At 42.9% G+C, this 12,426-nt stretch overlaps 1 protein-coding gene across 1 annotated transcript in view; it reads left to right on the forward strand.

The window, feature by feature from the left end:
• Positions 1–11,946, forward strand: part of GAPVD1 (GTPase activating protein and VPS9 domains 1) — a gene marked incomplete in the record, with an annotated part of 67,031 nt that extends 55,085 nt beyond the window's left edge. Inside the window, 7 exon segments of the mRNA XM_027775603.1 lie at positions 890–999; positions 1,268–1,427; positions 2,704–2,891; positions 4,091–4,304; positions 6,233–6,305; positions 8,299–8,496; positions 9,898–11,946. Of these exon segments, the coding sequence (XP_027631404.1) occupies positions 890–999; positions 1,268–1,427; positions 2,704–2,891; positions 4,091–4,304; positions 6,233–6,305; positions 8,299–8,496; positions 9,898–10,038 (1,084 nt within the window).
• Positions 11,947–12,426: the final 480 nt, after the last annotated feature.

Genomic DNA, 12,426 nt, shown 5'->3' on the forward strand with positions numbered 1-12,426 from the left:
GGCCATGCCGCAATCCCTTCTCCTCCATTCTCCTCTTGGGATCTTGGGCGTGCACGCACACGTGCCCGGAGTGAGTTTAAGCCAAGTCCGGGACTTGAACCACGGTCGACTACCTGGGAGTCCAGTGACATAGCCATTACACCTACTGCTGGGCCCCATGCTTGTGTCTCTCAAGCTGCCAGGTCTAGGGTTTCAGTCACACAGTTGGCCATGTGGGATCTGGCTGCCTTAACCACCAGGTCATGGAGCCGGCCCAAAGGCATCCTTAATTGGGAAACTGGCATGGTTCTGATGACTTCTGTGGTCCCTCCCAACTCTGGCACAATGTGCTTTTCTAACCTCCTAGTGCTTGTCAGCGAACTCAGAATCTGATAAAAGGTAAAAAAAAAATTTGTTGTTTAATGGAGTCTGGTGACTTTGAATGGTCCTTGGTTGGAGTACTTTTATAACCTTGCTCCTCAGGTAATTAGAAAACCTCTTTTAAGCAAGGTGTCAGTAAGTTAAAAATTAATATTTTTTTGGGACCAGCAGTTAGCATAATGGCAATATCACTCAGCTCCCATGTAGTCAACCGCGATTCGAGCCCCGGACCCAATGGCTTAGACTCACGCTGGGCACGTGTGTGTGCGTGCCCGAGATCCAATGAGGAGAATGGAGGAGATGTGACTGTGCATGGCCATCACCCCAGGGGGGTGAATTCTTGTTTTCTGTCTCTCTGGCGAGCGCACGCGCCCTATAGCAAAAACCTCTCAAAAAATTTTAATATTTTTTTTAAAGACCATTTGAAACATTTATGTCCCAAAGTATATTAAATTATATAGAAAATACTCATAAAACATGACTGTATCATTTGATGAAAAAATTAGTGTGTTTTCTACTCGTTCTTCAGAGATGCAAAAAAGAAACTGAGGCTTGCTCTTTGCTCTGCGGATTCAGTTGCCTTCCCAGTGCTGACCCACTCGACGAGGAACGGGCTGCCAGACCACACAGACCCAGAAGGCAAGTCACTGCGGAGAAATTTACTTTTCTCTGTGTTTCTAGGTTGAACCACATGAAATGGCCAGGATTTGACTTTCGTGGGTTAGCCTCATACATGTATCATATATTAGGGCACTTATGGGCCCTTTGATTACTCACAGTTCATTGCAGCTTTTCTCATTGAGAGTGGCAGCGCCAGCTTAGCTCTCATGAGAAAACAGAGGGGACATTTCACTGAGAGGAATCCCTGGACATGCTCATAACAACAGAGTTCTTATTCTTTATTTAGACAACGAAATTGTATGCTTCTTAAAAGTTCAAATAGCCGAAGCGATTAACCTACAAGATAAGAACCTAATGGCTCAGCTTCAAGAAACCATGCGTTGTGTGTGCCGCTTTGATAACAGGACTTGCAGGAAACTGCTGGCATCCATCGCTGAGGACTACAGGTAATGTCCCCACCTGTGCGGCCTGCAGGCCTGGATCTAGGCTTACGACAACGTGCTTGGCTGTGTTCACCTGGATGTAGTTTTCCAAGCAACACTTCCAGAAATGTAGTTAAGAATGAGGAGCTCATGCTAATAAAGAAGTGCAATGTACTTCATTTTTATACAAAAACAAATAAAGAGGTCTGCCTATATTTTGAGGCCAGGATGACTAGGCTATTATTTTCTTTCCTCCTTTCTTTTCTTTCCTTTTCTTTCTTTCTTTATTTTTTTTGGCAAAAGAGCATTCAGGGGAGAGAGATTTTCTTTTTTTTTAAGAGATATTTTTGCTATAGGATATGTGTGCTCACTGGAGAGACAGTGAGAAATCAGCCTGCAGAGGGGATGATCACACTGTAGTCTGTTCTCCATTCTCCTCTCAGGATCTTGGGCATGCATGCATATGCACCTGGCATGAGTTTTAAGCTGCCAGGTCCAGGACTCGAACTGTGGTCAACTACATGGGAGTCCAGCGACGTAACCATTATGCCATCTGGTGGTCCCAAGAAAGAGATATTTTTAATAGGATCCCATGGCATCTGATCTCTCGGCCCCATCTTCTAGTTAGCTAAAATCACAGGTGTGTGCCACCACATCTAGCCTATTTAGGTCACTTGACCCAATTAGGTAGGGCCAGGAACCGAACTGTTGCCTCCCACATGACCTCGGCCACGGCACAGAGATGCCCTCCCACTTACACCACTGTGGCTGCCCCCCTTTTTCTACCCTTCTCCAGATGCCATTCCCTTTCTAGTGGTTATGGAGGCAAATGTAACTACGCTGCTTAGGCAGTGAGGGGGGTGGGGAGTCAAGGCTTAGAGAACAGGTGCTCTAATGACATTTACATTTAGACTGAAAGCAAATGGTGTGGATGTTTAATGACCTAGTGGTATATAACCTATATTTTGTTGTTATTTTTAGTCTTCTGTAACAGTGACTGTTTTATAAAGTATGAGGTTGGCCCTACCAGCGTGGAGGCCATTCTCCAGCATAAACTAGACCAAGTACGTGAAGGCACTTAACCACAGGTGGTGAGTTCGGCAGTCAAGTGCTCAGCCCAGCAGAGGAAATGTTCCGTTTCTCGAGCTGGCAGCATGAGTAGTCGCCCAGAGAGTAGTCTATAGCCTGAAATGTATAAGAATCAGTCTATGAAGTAACATTTTCAAGAGAAATTAGAACTGTTCATCTCCCAAGTGTACGCTGTACCTATCTGATGCCTGCAAAGCGTTTTTCCTTTTAGGAAGAGAGCCCCATATATCGCTTATCTCACTCGCTGTCGACAAGGACTGCAGACCACACAGGCTCACCTGGAAAGGCTGTTGCAAAGAGTTTTGCGGGACAAGGAGGTGGCGAACCGATACTTCACCACTGTGTGCGTGAGGTTACTGCTAGAGAGCAAAGAAAAGAAGATCAGAGAGTTCATTCAAGGTAACCAGATACCTTTAGAGGAAGCATCTCTTCAGCTGGGTGTTCAGAGAGATTTGGAAATTTTATTTTATTTTACTTTGTTTGGCTAGTTTCTTCAAGTACCAGCATACCTTAGAACAGTTTCTGAAATAATTTGTTTTATGGTTTCTTAATAATTAAACTCTGACATCAAACCAGTAAATTGCTCCTAGATTATTTACATAAAGTTCATTTATAAAAACTGGAGAGATTTGGAAATTTTTGGATCTACGTAGTTTTTTTTTTTTTGAAACAAATTTTTTATTTTTAATTTTTACCATAAAGCACATGCACTTGCCAGAGAAAGAGACAGTGAAAGGGAAAGTGAGAAGTCACCCCCGCAGGGGAATGGCCATGCTGTAGTCCCTTCTGCATCCTCCTCCTGGGATTTTGGGCATATATGCACATGTACCTGGAGTAATTTTCATGCCGCCAGGTCCAGGACTCAAACCATGGTTGGCCATATGGGAGTCCAGCACTGTAATCACTATGCCACCTGCTGGTCCTAAAACAAAACTTTTTTTTAAAGAATTACTTTATTTAATTTTATTCATTGACATTTTATTTATTTTTTTAAAGAGTTGACCAGAGAGAGGGAAAGTGAGAGAGCCAGCTGCCAGGCTTGGGACTCGAACCGTGGTCAGCCATGTGGGATTCCAGTCACCCTAACCATCATACCACCTGCCAGCCCCCCACAAAACATATTTTTTATAACAAATCCCTTTAACTTAAAAATTTTATTTAAAAAAATTTTTGTATATAGTGTGTGCACTCACTGGAGAGAGACAGAAGCAGAGCAAGAAAGAAAGAGGAAAAGCAAGGAAACCCCCCGGGGGGTATGGTCATGCCACAGTCTCTTCATTCTCATTTTGGGATATTGGGCATTTATGTACACGTTCTTGGCATGTTCTTTAAGCTGCTGGATCTGGAACTTAAACTGAGCAGCTGGCCGTGTAAGATCTAGCATCTTAACCACCACACCTCTGGCTGGCCCAACATACTATTTAATTTCTCTTTCTTTAGTGATTTGGGTGCATGTTCTCTAAAAATAAACCACATCCAGCCACTTTTAGTTTTAGGGTCTTGGTGTCTGCATAGCCTGTGATTAAAATAATTTCTGCAATTTCTATTTTAAAATTATTCCAATAGCATATTTGAAAAATTATTATTTTGCATTGGAGATTTTCAGAAACTCACAGCAGCTGATGATAAAACTGCTCAGGTAGAAGATTTTCTGCAGTTTCTTTACGGTGCGATGGCCCAGGATGTCATATGGCAAAACGCGAGCGAGGAGCAGCTCCAGGACGCTCAGCTGGCCATTGAGCGAAGTGTGATGAACCGGATTTTCAAGCTTGCCTTCTACCCTAATCAGGATGGGGACATACTCCGTGACCAGTGAGTGCGTCTGTGTCGAGTGCCTGTGGGACCACGTAGGGACGTAGCAGGTAGCCCTTGTTTTGGGCACGTGTACACATGGCTTAGTATATGATGGTAAGAGGCAGGGCATCTGTTGCCATTTCTCACCCAGTAGTGTTGTCGGATCAAAAGGAGTGATAAGGGCTGGTTCTGTGACACAGTGGTTCAGCACTGCTCCGGAGAAGCTGGATCTCACATTGACCATGGTTCAGATCTCAGCCTGGTTATCCTGAAAGACACGCTGGGCATCCTGCTGGAAATCTAGTCCATGCACGCACAGATCCACACATGTGCCTGACTTACTTTCCATCTGCCAGGACCAGAGTTTGAACTGTGCAGTCAGCTGTATGGGATCTGGCTCCATTAACAACTAGGCCTCAGGGCTGGCCTGATCTTTTATCTTTTCCAGCCTAATTATCTTCATCTATAAAATGAGGGGCTGGATGGATGTTAAGAGTTCCTTTTTCATTGAAAAGCTATGGCCTTTGGTTTTTAGTTTTTTGTTGTTTTGGAATTTTTGCATTAGAGCACATCAACTTTTTTTTTTCTTTTTTGAGCACATCAACTTGCTAAGTGAGAGGGAACGTGAGAAATCACCCCTCAGAAGAGATAACAACACTGCAGTCCCTTCTCTTCCATTCTCCTGGGATTTGGGGGCCATGCACACACATACACCTGGCACGATTTTCAAGCCACCAGATCCAAGACTCAAACTGCAGTCAGCCACATGGGAGTCTAGCTGCCTTAACCACCATGCCACCTGCTTTTTTATCTTTTGATTCCTGTACTTCCTCTTACTATTTATTCTTACCTCCTATCACCTCCTCCTCTATTTCTGAGAGAGTATGACTGTGCAGCCCTTGGGCGCCTCTCTTTTCTCCCTTAGAATGCTGTCCTAGCCTAGGAAAGGACTTCCTTACTTTATCATATCCCCTTAGTTCACTTAGCATTTCTTCTCTTTTCTTTCTTTCTTTCTTTTTTTAACTTTGGTTAGAGGACAATACATGCTTGCCAGAGAGAGATGGAAAAAGAGAAGAAAAAGCATTCCTCATGGTGAACAGTCACACTGCAATCTGCTGTCCTTCATCGCTCCTTTGGGATTCTGGGCACACACATACACATGCCTAGCATGTTTCTCAAACCACTGTGTCTGGGACTTGAACTATGCAGTTATGTGGAATCTGACTGCCTTAACCACCAGGCCATGGAACTGGTCCCCACTTGACCATTTCTAAGCACATACTAAATATGAGCTTTGTTTTTCTTTTTTTGGGAAGAAAGATGGGGCACGGTGGTGGCCTAGCGGTAAAACGTGACACTCCATGAGGCAGTCCCACATGAGAAGGTTCCTGGTTCAAGTTCTGTGCCTCCTGCGTTAGTCGGGCACATGCTTGCCTGTGATCCAGGCCTGACTAAGACCTGAGATGACTCATGCTGTGAAGATGCTTTTGGGAGTGCTATTTCTCTTCCTTTTTCCTTTCTCACTCATGGAAGAAATAAACTTTTTTTAAAAGGGGATCAGCAGATGGCATGATGGTTACGTCACTGGATTCCCACATAGTCGACCACAATTCTAGTCCCAGACCTGGAGGCTTGAAACTCATGCCAGGCATGTGTACCCATAATCCTGAGGAGAGAAGGGATTGCAGCATGGCCATCCCCCACCCCCCACCCCCCCGGGTGATTTCTCACTTTCTGTCTCTGGCGAGCACATGTACCCTATAGCTGAGGTCGCTCTATAAAAAAAGAAAAGAAACTTCTAGCTAAGGAGAACCCAACCATAATTGTAATCCATATCTAGAAACAGTCTAAAATGTTTGAAGAGTTCTTTAAAAATCAGTTATTACTATTTACATACTTTATTTTCTGAAATGTATATTTACTTATATATTTTGGGATGCTTTCAGGGTTCTTCATGAACATATCCAGAGATTGTCTAAAGTGGTGACTGCAAATCACAGAGCTCTTCAGATACCAGAGGTAATGCAGGTTTCTATAGCATGGGTGATATCAACTAAATATTGCATGATGTTCTGCATACATGTGGCTGCTCTTTCCAGGAACTGGAAATTGATAAAATGTAAAATAGTATTTGCACTAGAAGTAATTCACTGTTACTGTAAAGTTTCCACAGAAAGGGACCTCAGTAGTGGGGAAGAGGGGAGATGTGGGGGGAGCCCTCCCAAAGCCACTCAGTACACAGGCAGGTGCTTGTCCCACCCTGGGGCAGCACGAGGTCAGCCTCCTGCAAAAACGTCCCATTTGAACAGGGGCTGGTGGCATTCTAGGTGTAAGAACTACAATTCCTGAAGAAGTCATTGAATCTGAATGTGACCTCAAGTTACCTTTAAGTTACGCAGATCAGCATTTTTACCTGTCATACATGTCTTACAAGAAAACAGGCTGGAGGGGTTGGCTGGTAGTGTGGTGATGAAGGGCGTTGGACTCGCACATGGCCATTTCCAGTTTGAGTCCCAGACCTGGTGGCTTGCTTCTTCACTTTCTCTCTCTCTCTCTGCCCCTTTCTAGTCACATTAAAATAAATAAATAAAATGAAGTTCAGTAAAAATAATTCTTTAAAAAAAAAAAACAAACAAAAAAAACAGGTTGGCCCTGCAGATGGTATGATGATTAAGGCATTTGATTCCCACTTGGCCGACTGTGGTTTGAGTCCTGGACCCAGCAGCTTGAAAATTACACTTGGTGCATATACATATGTGTACCCAAAATCCCAGGAAGAAAACGGAGGAGAAGGGGTTGCAGTGTGGTCATCCCCCTCTTCCCCAGGTTGGTTTCTCACTTTTCCTCTCAATGAGTCTCTCCAGAGTCCATGCACCCTCTGGCAAAAACCTTAAACAAAAAAACAGGAAAATATTAGATATTTGAGATTTCTGGGTTTTGTTAAAATCACACTAATGAAACTATTAGTATAAAATGTTTATTGTTTTTGATTTTTTAATGTTACCTTTTTTAAAAAGAATTCTTTATTTAATTTTATTTATTCGTTCATTTATTTTAATTTGACCAGAGAAAGCGAGAAAGTGGGAAAGTGAGAAAGCAAACCACCAGGTCCCAGACCTGAACCATGATCGGCCATGGTGGAGTGTCCAACACCTTAACCACCATACCACCTACTGGTCCTCCGAATCTGTTATTTCTAGAACTAGTACAAGAGCACATATTAATTTTTAAGTTTTCTTTTAGTAGCTTATTTGTGCTTTTGGAATCAGCTACTAAGTGTAGGAAAGTTCCATTCTGTTGATAGTTCATTAAGAAAGGTAATTGCTTAAAATTTTATGAGTTTTTAAAAGAATTATTTTATTCAACTTTATGTATTTATTTATTTAAATTTGATCAAAGAGAGACAGGACAGGGTGAGAAAGAGAGAAAGTAAGAAAGTAAGCTGCCAGGTCCGGGACTCGAACTGTGGTTGGCCATGTGGGAGTCCAGCACCCTTAACCACCACGCCACCTGCCAGCCCTGAAATTTTATGAGTTTTACGTCCTTTGTTGTAGTATACACTATTTCTATTAGTGGATATCCAGGGTGCTATACTTTGCAATGCAGGGCAGGCCCAGCCACAAAGATGCAGGCCATAGGGGACTGCTGTGTAATACTAGAGCCATTTGAGAAGGCTCTGGGTTCACTTCTTAGGTTGACTGGACATGCTGCATACCTCTGATCCTGGCTTGTTAGGAGGCTGGGCATGGAGATTGAGGTGTGGCCAGACCACTTCAGGGATCCATTTCTGTCCCTCTCTTATGAAAGAAGGAAACTGTAAAAGAAAAGAATGCAAAGCAAAATACTTAAAAGTTCAACATTACTCTTCACTTGTGGGTGGAAAGGAAAGGGACTGCAATATAATTTTACTGAAGAAAGGAAAAGAAAAGCCTCCTGGAGGAGGTTGCAGTGGTTGTGCAGGGCTACCGTTGGAGTCAGGATCTGTGTATTGCTGTGGTCTCACCCTCCATAGGTGTATCTTCGGGAGGCACCGTGGCCATCTGCACAGTCAGAGATCAGGACGATAAGTGCTTACAAAACCCCCCGGGACAAGGTGCAGTGCATCCTGAGGATGTGCTCTACGATCATGAACCTCCTGAGCCTGGCCAACGAGGACTCTGTCCCCGGAGCTGACGACTTCGTCCCCGTGTTGGTGTTCGTGTTGATAAAGGTGGGTCCCTTACTAATAGTCTTAAAGTGTGTATTGGCATTTTGAGGAGGGTGGCACAGGGCTTCACATGATGTCAGGGACCTTGGCTGTTTCCTAGGCGCAGGCTCTGTGTTACTCAGAAAGAAAGCTGATGTCTGATGTCAGGATCTGTTCCTAAGTTTGGGTTTTCAAAAGAAAGTATGGGCAGAGTAGATTCCTCAATGTTTTTAGCTCTTATAGCAGTGCCTTCTGAACTCATTCTGAAGTTCTTGGTTAGGGCTTAGTTATTTGGATGAATGAATGAGGACAAGATCTTTCTTATTGGACTTTACCACCTTCTTCCACATTGAAGTCTCTTTGTACTATAGACCATCTCTTAGCCTCTTACTTTGAAATTTAGTGTAGTCTTTTATGTCTCTTGGCTTTCTTTGACTTTAACATTAAAGTTGCATCATTTAAACAGTTTATTTCAGGTATTTTGAGGGTGACCATGCAGTTCGGGTGCAAACAGCTACTGAGTGACTACATCGTTCCTGTGTTCTGGTTAGCTCCTGTCTTACCAGTGAGGCTTAGTGTTTCTGATACGTCCGCCTCCTGAGTTGGGAACCTCTAGAACTGGCCAGTGCTCCTTTCTGGCACTGCTCCTCTGTCTTCATGTGTGATCTGCCTGGTCCCACTATGGAGCCATTTTAAGTTGCTTTTTAGGAACAGGCCTTAACTTGACCTCCTAGTTATTTAATAATGTATATCCTTTCTCTCCACATGACAAAAGTTAAAAAAAAAAAAGAAAAAACAAAACAAAACAGGAAATGTTCCATGTAGCTTAATGCAACAGAGAGCATGTTATCTTTTTTTAGTTTTTTCTTCCTTAGCTGATTCTGCCTGGACTTACTAACAAGATATAACTCAATTTGCTGCTAGCATTTATTTCCTTATCTAACACTCTGCATCCTGAGGTGTGGAGTTAGACTGCTGAGGTTAGTTTAGCCTCCTGGAGAACCAGTGAGGTTAGGTGACTTGCAAGGATAGAAAGCTCTACATAGTTGTGCTAGGGGGGCCGGCAGGTGGCTTGGTGGTTAAGGGCGCTGGATTCCCACATGGTCAATTGTGGTTCGAGTCCTGGACCTGGCTACTTTCCCTCCCTCCTTCTTTCTTTCTTTCTCTCTCTCTCTCTGGTCAAAATCAAATAAATAAATAAATAATAATTATTAAAAAATAATTGTGCTAGGGTCATAATCTTTTCAATATACTATTGTTATTCATAATAGCTAGGGTTTACAGATTACTTCCAAAAAATCATGTTGGGATTATTTTCAAAAGGACTGTTAGCTCTTTCATAAAAAAACATTTGAAGTACACTAATTATTTTGGCAGAACTATACTTCTGAGTTATTGATGCCTGTTTATTTTTCACTTCTCTAGGCCAATCCTCCCTGTCTGCTGTCCACTGTTCAGTACATCAGTAGCTTCTATGCTAGCTGTCTGTCTGGAGAGGAGTCCTATTGGTGGATGCAGTTTACGGCAGCAGTGGAATTCATTAAAACCATTGATGACCGGAAGTGACCAAGACCATGGCCCACCCAAGGCAGCAGACTGTTAGTCAGGCAAACAGATTGTGAAGAAAATGTCCCAGTTGCTTTGAAGGCTGCAGATTGTTTTTGTATAATATTGTATAGCATTCAGACATTTTAAAACAGATCTTTACTAAACAGATTAATGAGCTAACAAGCAGGTTCTCTTTTCTTTGGGCCCCTTTCCTTTCTGAGTTGCACATTTTATTTTCTTGTCCTCGAATATAGAATAATTCTACAAAAAGGGACCACATTTTTCAGGTATTTTGAAATATTACAAAACAGAACAAAATTTAGAATTTTCTTAGAACTGCATTCATGGATACCCGTTCTTTTATTTGAAATAAGAAGAGTAAATCTCTTTTAAGATACTCTTTATCTACATGCATCTAGTGGAAGGGAAAATCCAGTTGCACTGAGGATGGTAATAGTGGTGCGTTAGTGGCATTATCTATAAATAAACTCACCTAAATTGAAAAGCTAAGAAGGAAATGTAAATATAATATATATTTATATTTGATGTATTATGGACATCTTCAGAGTCTAATAAACAGGAATATTGCTGATAGTAGGTTGTGAAATACCCTCTTGTGAAATGGTTTCCTTGACAAAATTTAAGCTGAGCTTAAAAGCAAAAACAAACAAAACACAGATATTTATTAAAATTGCTACAGTGTGTGGGACTCTCTAGGTGTGGACTTTGATGTGCAGGGCTGCCTTCGATGAGGAGTCTGACGTCACTAAGTCAGACAGAGCTCACCGGGAGAGTTTTTGAGCCTGTATGTGGGAGGTAGACTCTTTAATTACCATGCATTACATAAAAAGGAACAGTAGACATCTAATACTTCATCGTGGTACTTCTCATCCGAAATACTTACTATACTGTAGAAACCCCAGACAGCTCCTTACAAACCTTTAATTGTAATGTATTTTTGATGATTATTCACATTGAATGCACAGAACAGGAATTCAGTGAATGTCATTTTTTTTAAAAAAACTAATTTGTATTGTCTGCTCTAGTGATACAAGTTTTACTAGTGATAAACTATTTTAATCAACCATACTATTCTTATGGAAAAAAATCTATTTTGGCAGGTTTCTGTGCCTTTATTTCCCTCTTCTGAAAAAAAGAAAAGAAAAACAAAAACCTGTGTTTCAGTAGTTCAGTTTGCATAGTGTATTGATGATTCATCAGGAATGGGTTTCAGTGCCTAAGATACTGGCCAGGGCGGCACACCAAAGCTTCAAGCACAGGTGTTAAACCTAGGCGGTCACCGACTGGTTTCCCTCTGTGTGTGTCCCAGGCTCCGCCCCATACCTTGAGTCCCATTGCTGGCAGTGTCTCCAGGCATTTTCTAAGGGGACCCGGACAGGGAGCCTTGGCAGACAGGCTCAGGCTGTCTGCCCCCCGTCCCTGAGAGTGTGCTCTCACGGTGCCTGAAGAAGCCAATTGTCTTTATGCCTGCATCTCTTCTCAGCCATTTATTTTAAAATACCAGACAAGTTGCATAGGAGTGTGGGATGTGGTTTCTGCCCTTTGGGGAGAGATCAGGAGTAAATCAGTACTACGGACGTCCTTTTTTGAGTGTTAGGTCAAGAGCTCTATGTACAGTCGTGTGCTTCATGGGCCGTAACCGCCCGCCCTGCCTCGGAATCCAGCCAGATCCCATCAGAGTCCTGCACAGGATCGATGCGCAGCACACTTTCTGAGACCTCAATGGGGTCCCTTTACTTCCGCATTTGAGTCGATAAAGTTACGTCACCAGGAGACTTTGAACAGTGGAAATTCATTGTTGTGGGACTTCACTCATAAATCAATAAAAGATTGTTTTCTCCAGAATGGTAGCTAAATCCATTCCATGTTGTCACTGTGGAAATAAATACAAAGATGTGGACACTGCGCTGGGGCTCTTTTCTGTGGAACGGAGGGTGGATGTGGGGTGGAAGGCTACACTGGAGACAGGAAACACGGCCCTGTGGTGCTTGAACCAGCAGGTCCCTGAGATTCGGCATCAAGTGGCACACTGAGACAGGTGCCAGTGCTACTGAGCAGGAGCTGGCAGAGAGCCCAGCCCAGCCCTTCTAGGGACAGCTACGTTTTCCTCCGGAAACCCCAGCGGGAGCTAGACCTACTTCAGTATTAAGCAGTGCTGGTTTGATTTCATGACGGAATTTCTTAGAGGTTGATTTCTGAATTCAGAATTAGTCACACCTGTATGGCAGTGGGTGCGTGAGATGGAGTGATTTGGTTTTGTGGTTGAGATGTGTCTTACAGCACTGGAAGGAAGCACTAGTACTAAGTACAAAAATCACTCTAGGAAACGTCCACTGGCCACTAGGTATTCCTTAGAACACAAAGTTAGAGGGTGCCAGATGGGGA

Source organism: Tupaia chinensis, unplaced genomic scaffold, assembly GCF_000334495.1.
Source record: "Tupaia chinensis unplaced genomic scaffold, TupChi_1.0 Scaffold000575_1, whole genome shotgun sequence".
NCBI lineage: Eukaryota > Metazoa > Chordata > Mammalia > Scandentia > Tupaiidae > Tupaia > Tupaia belangeri.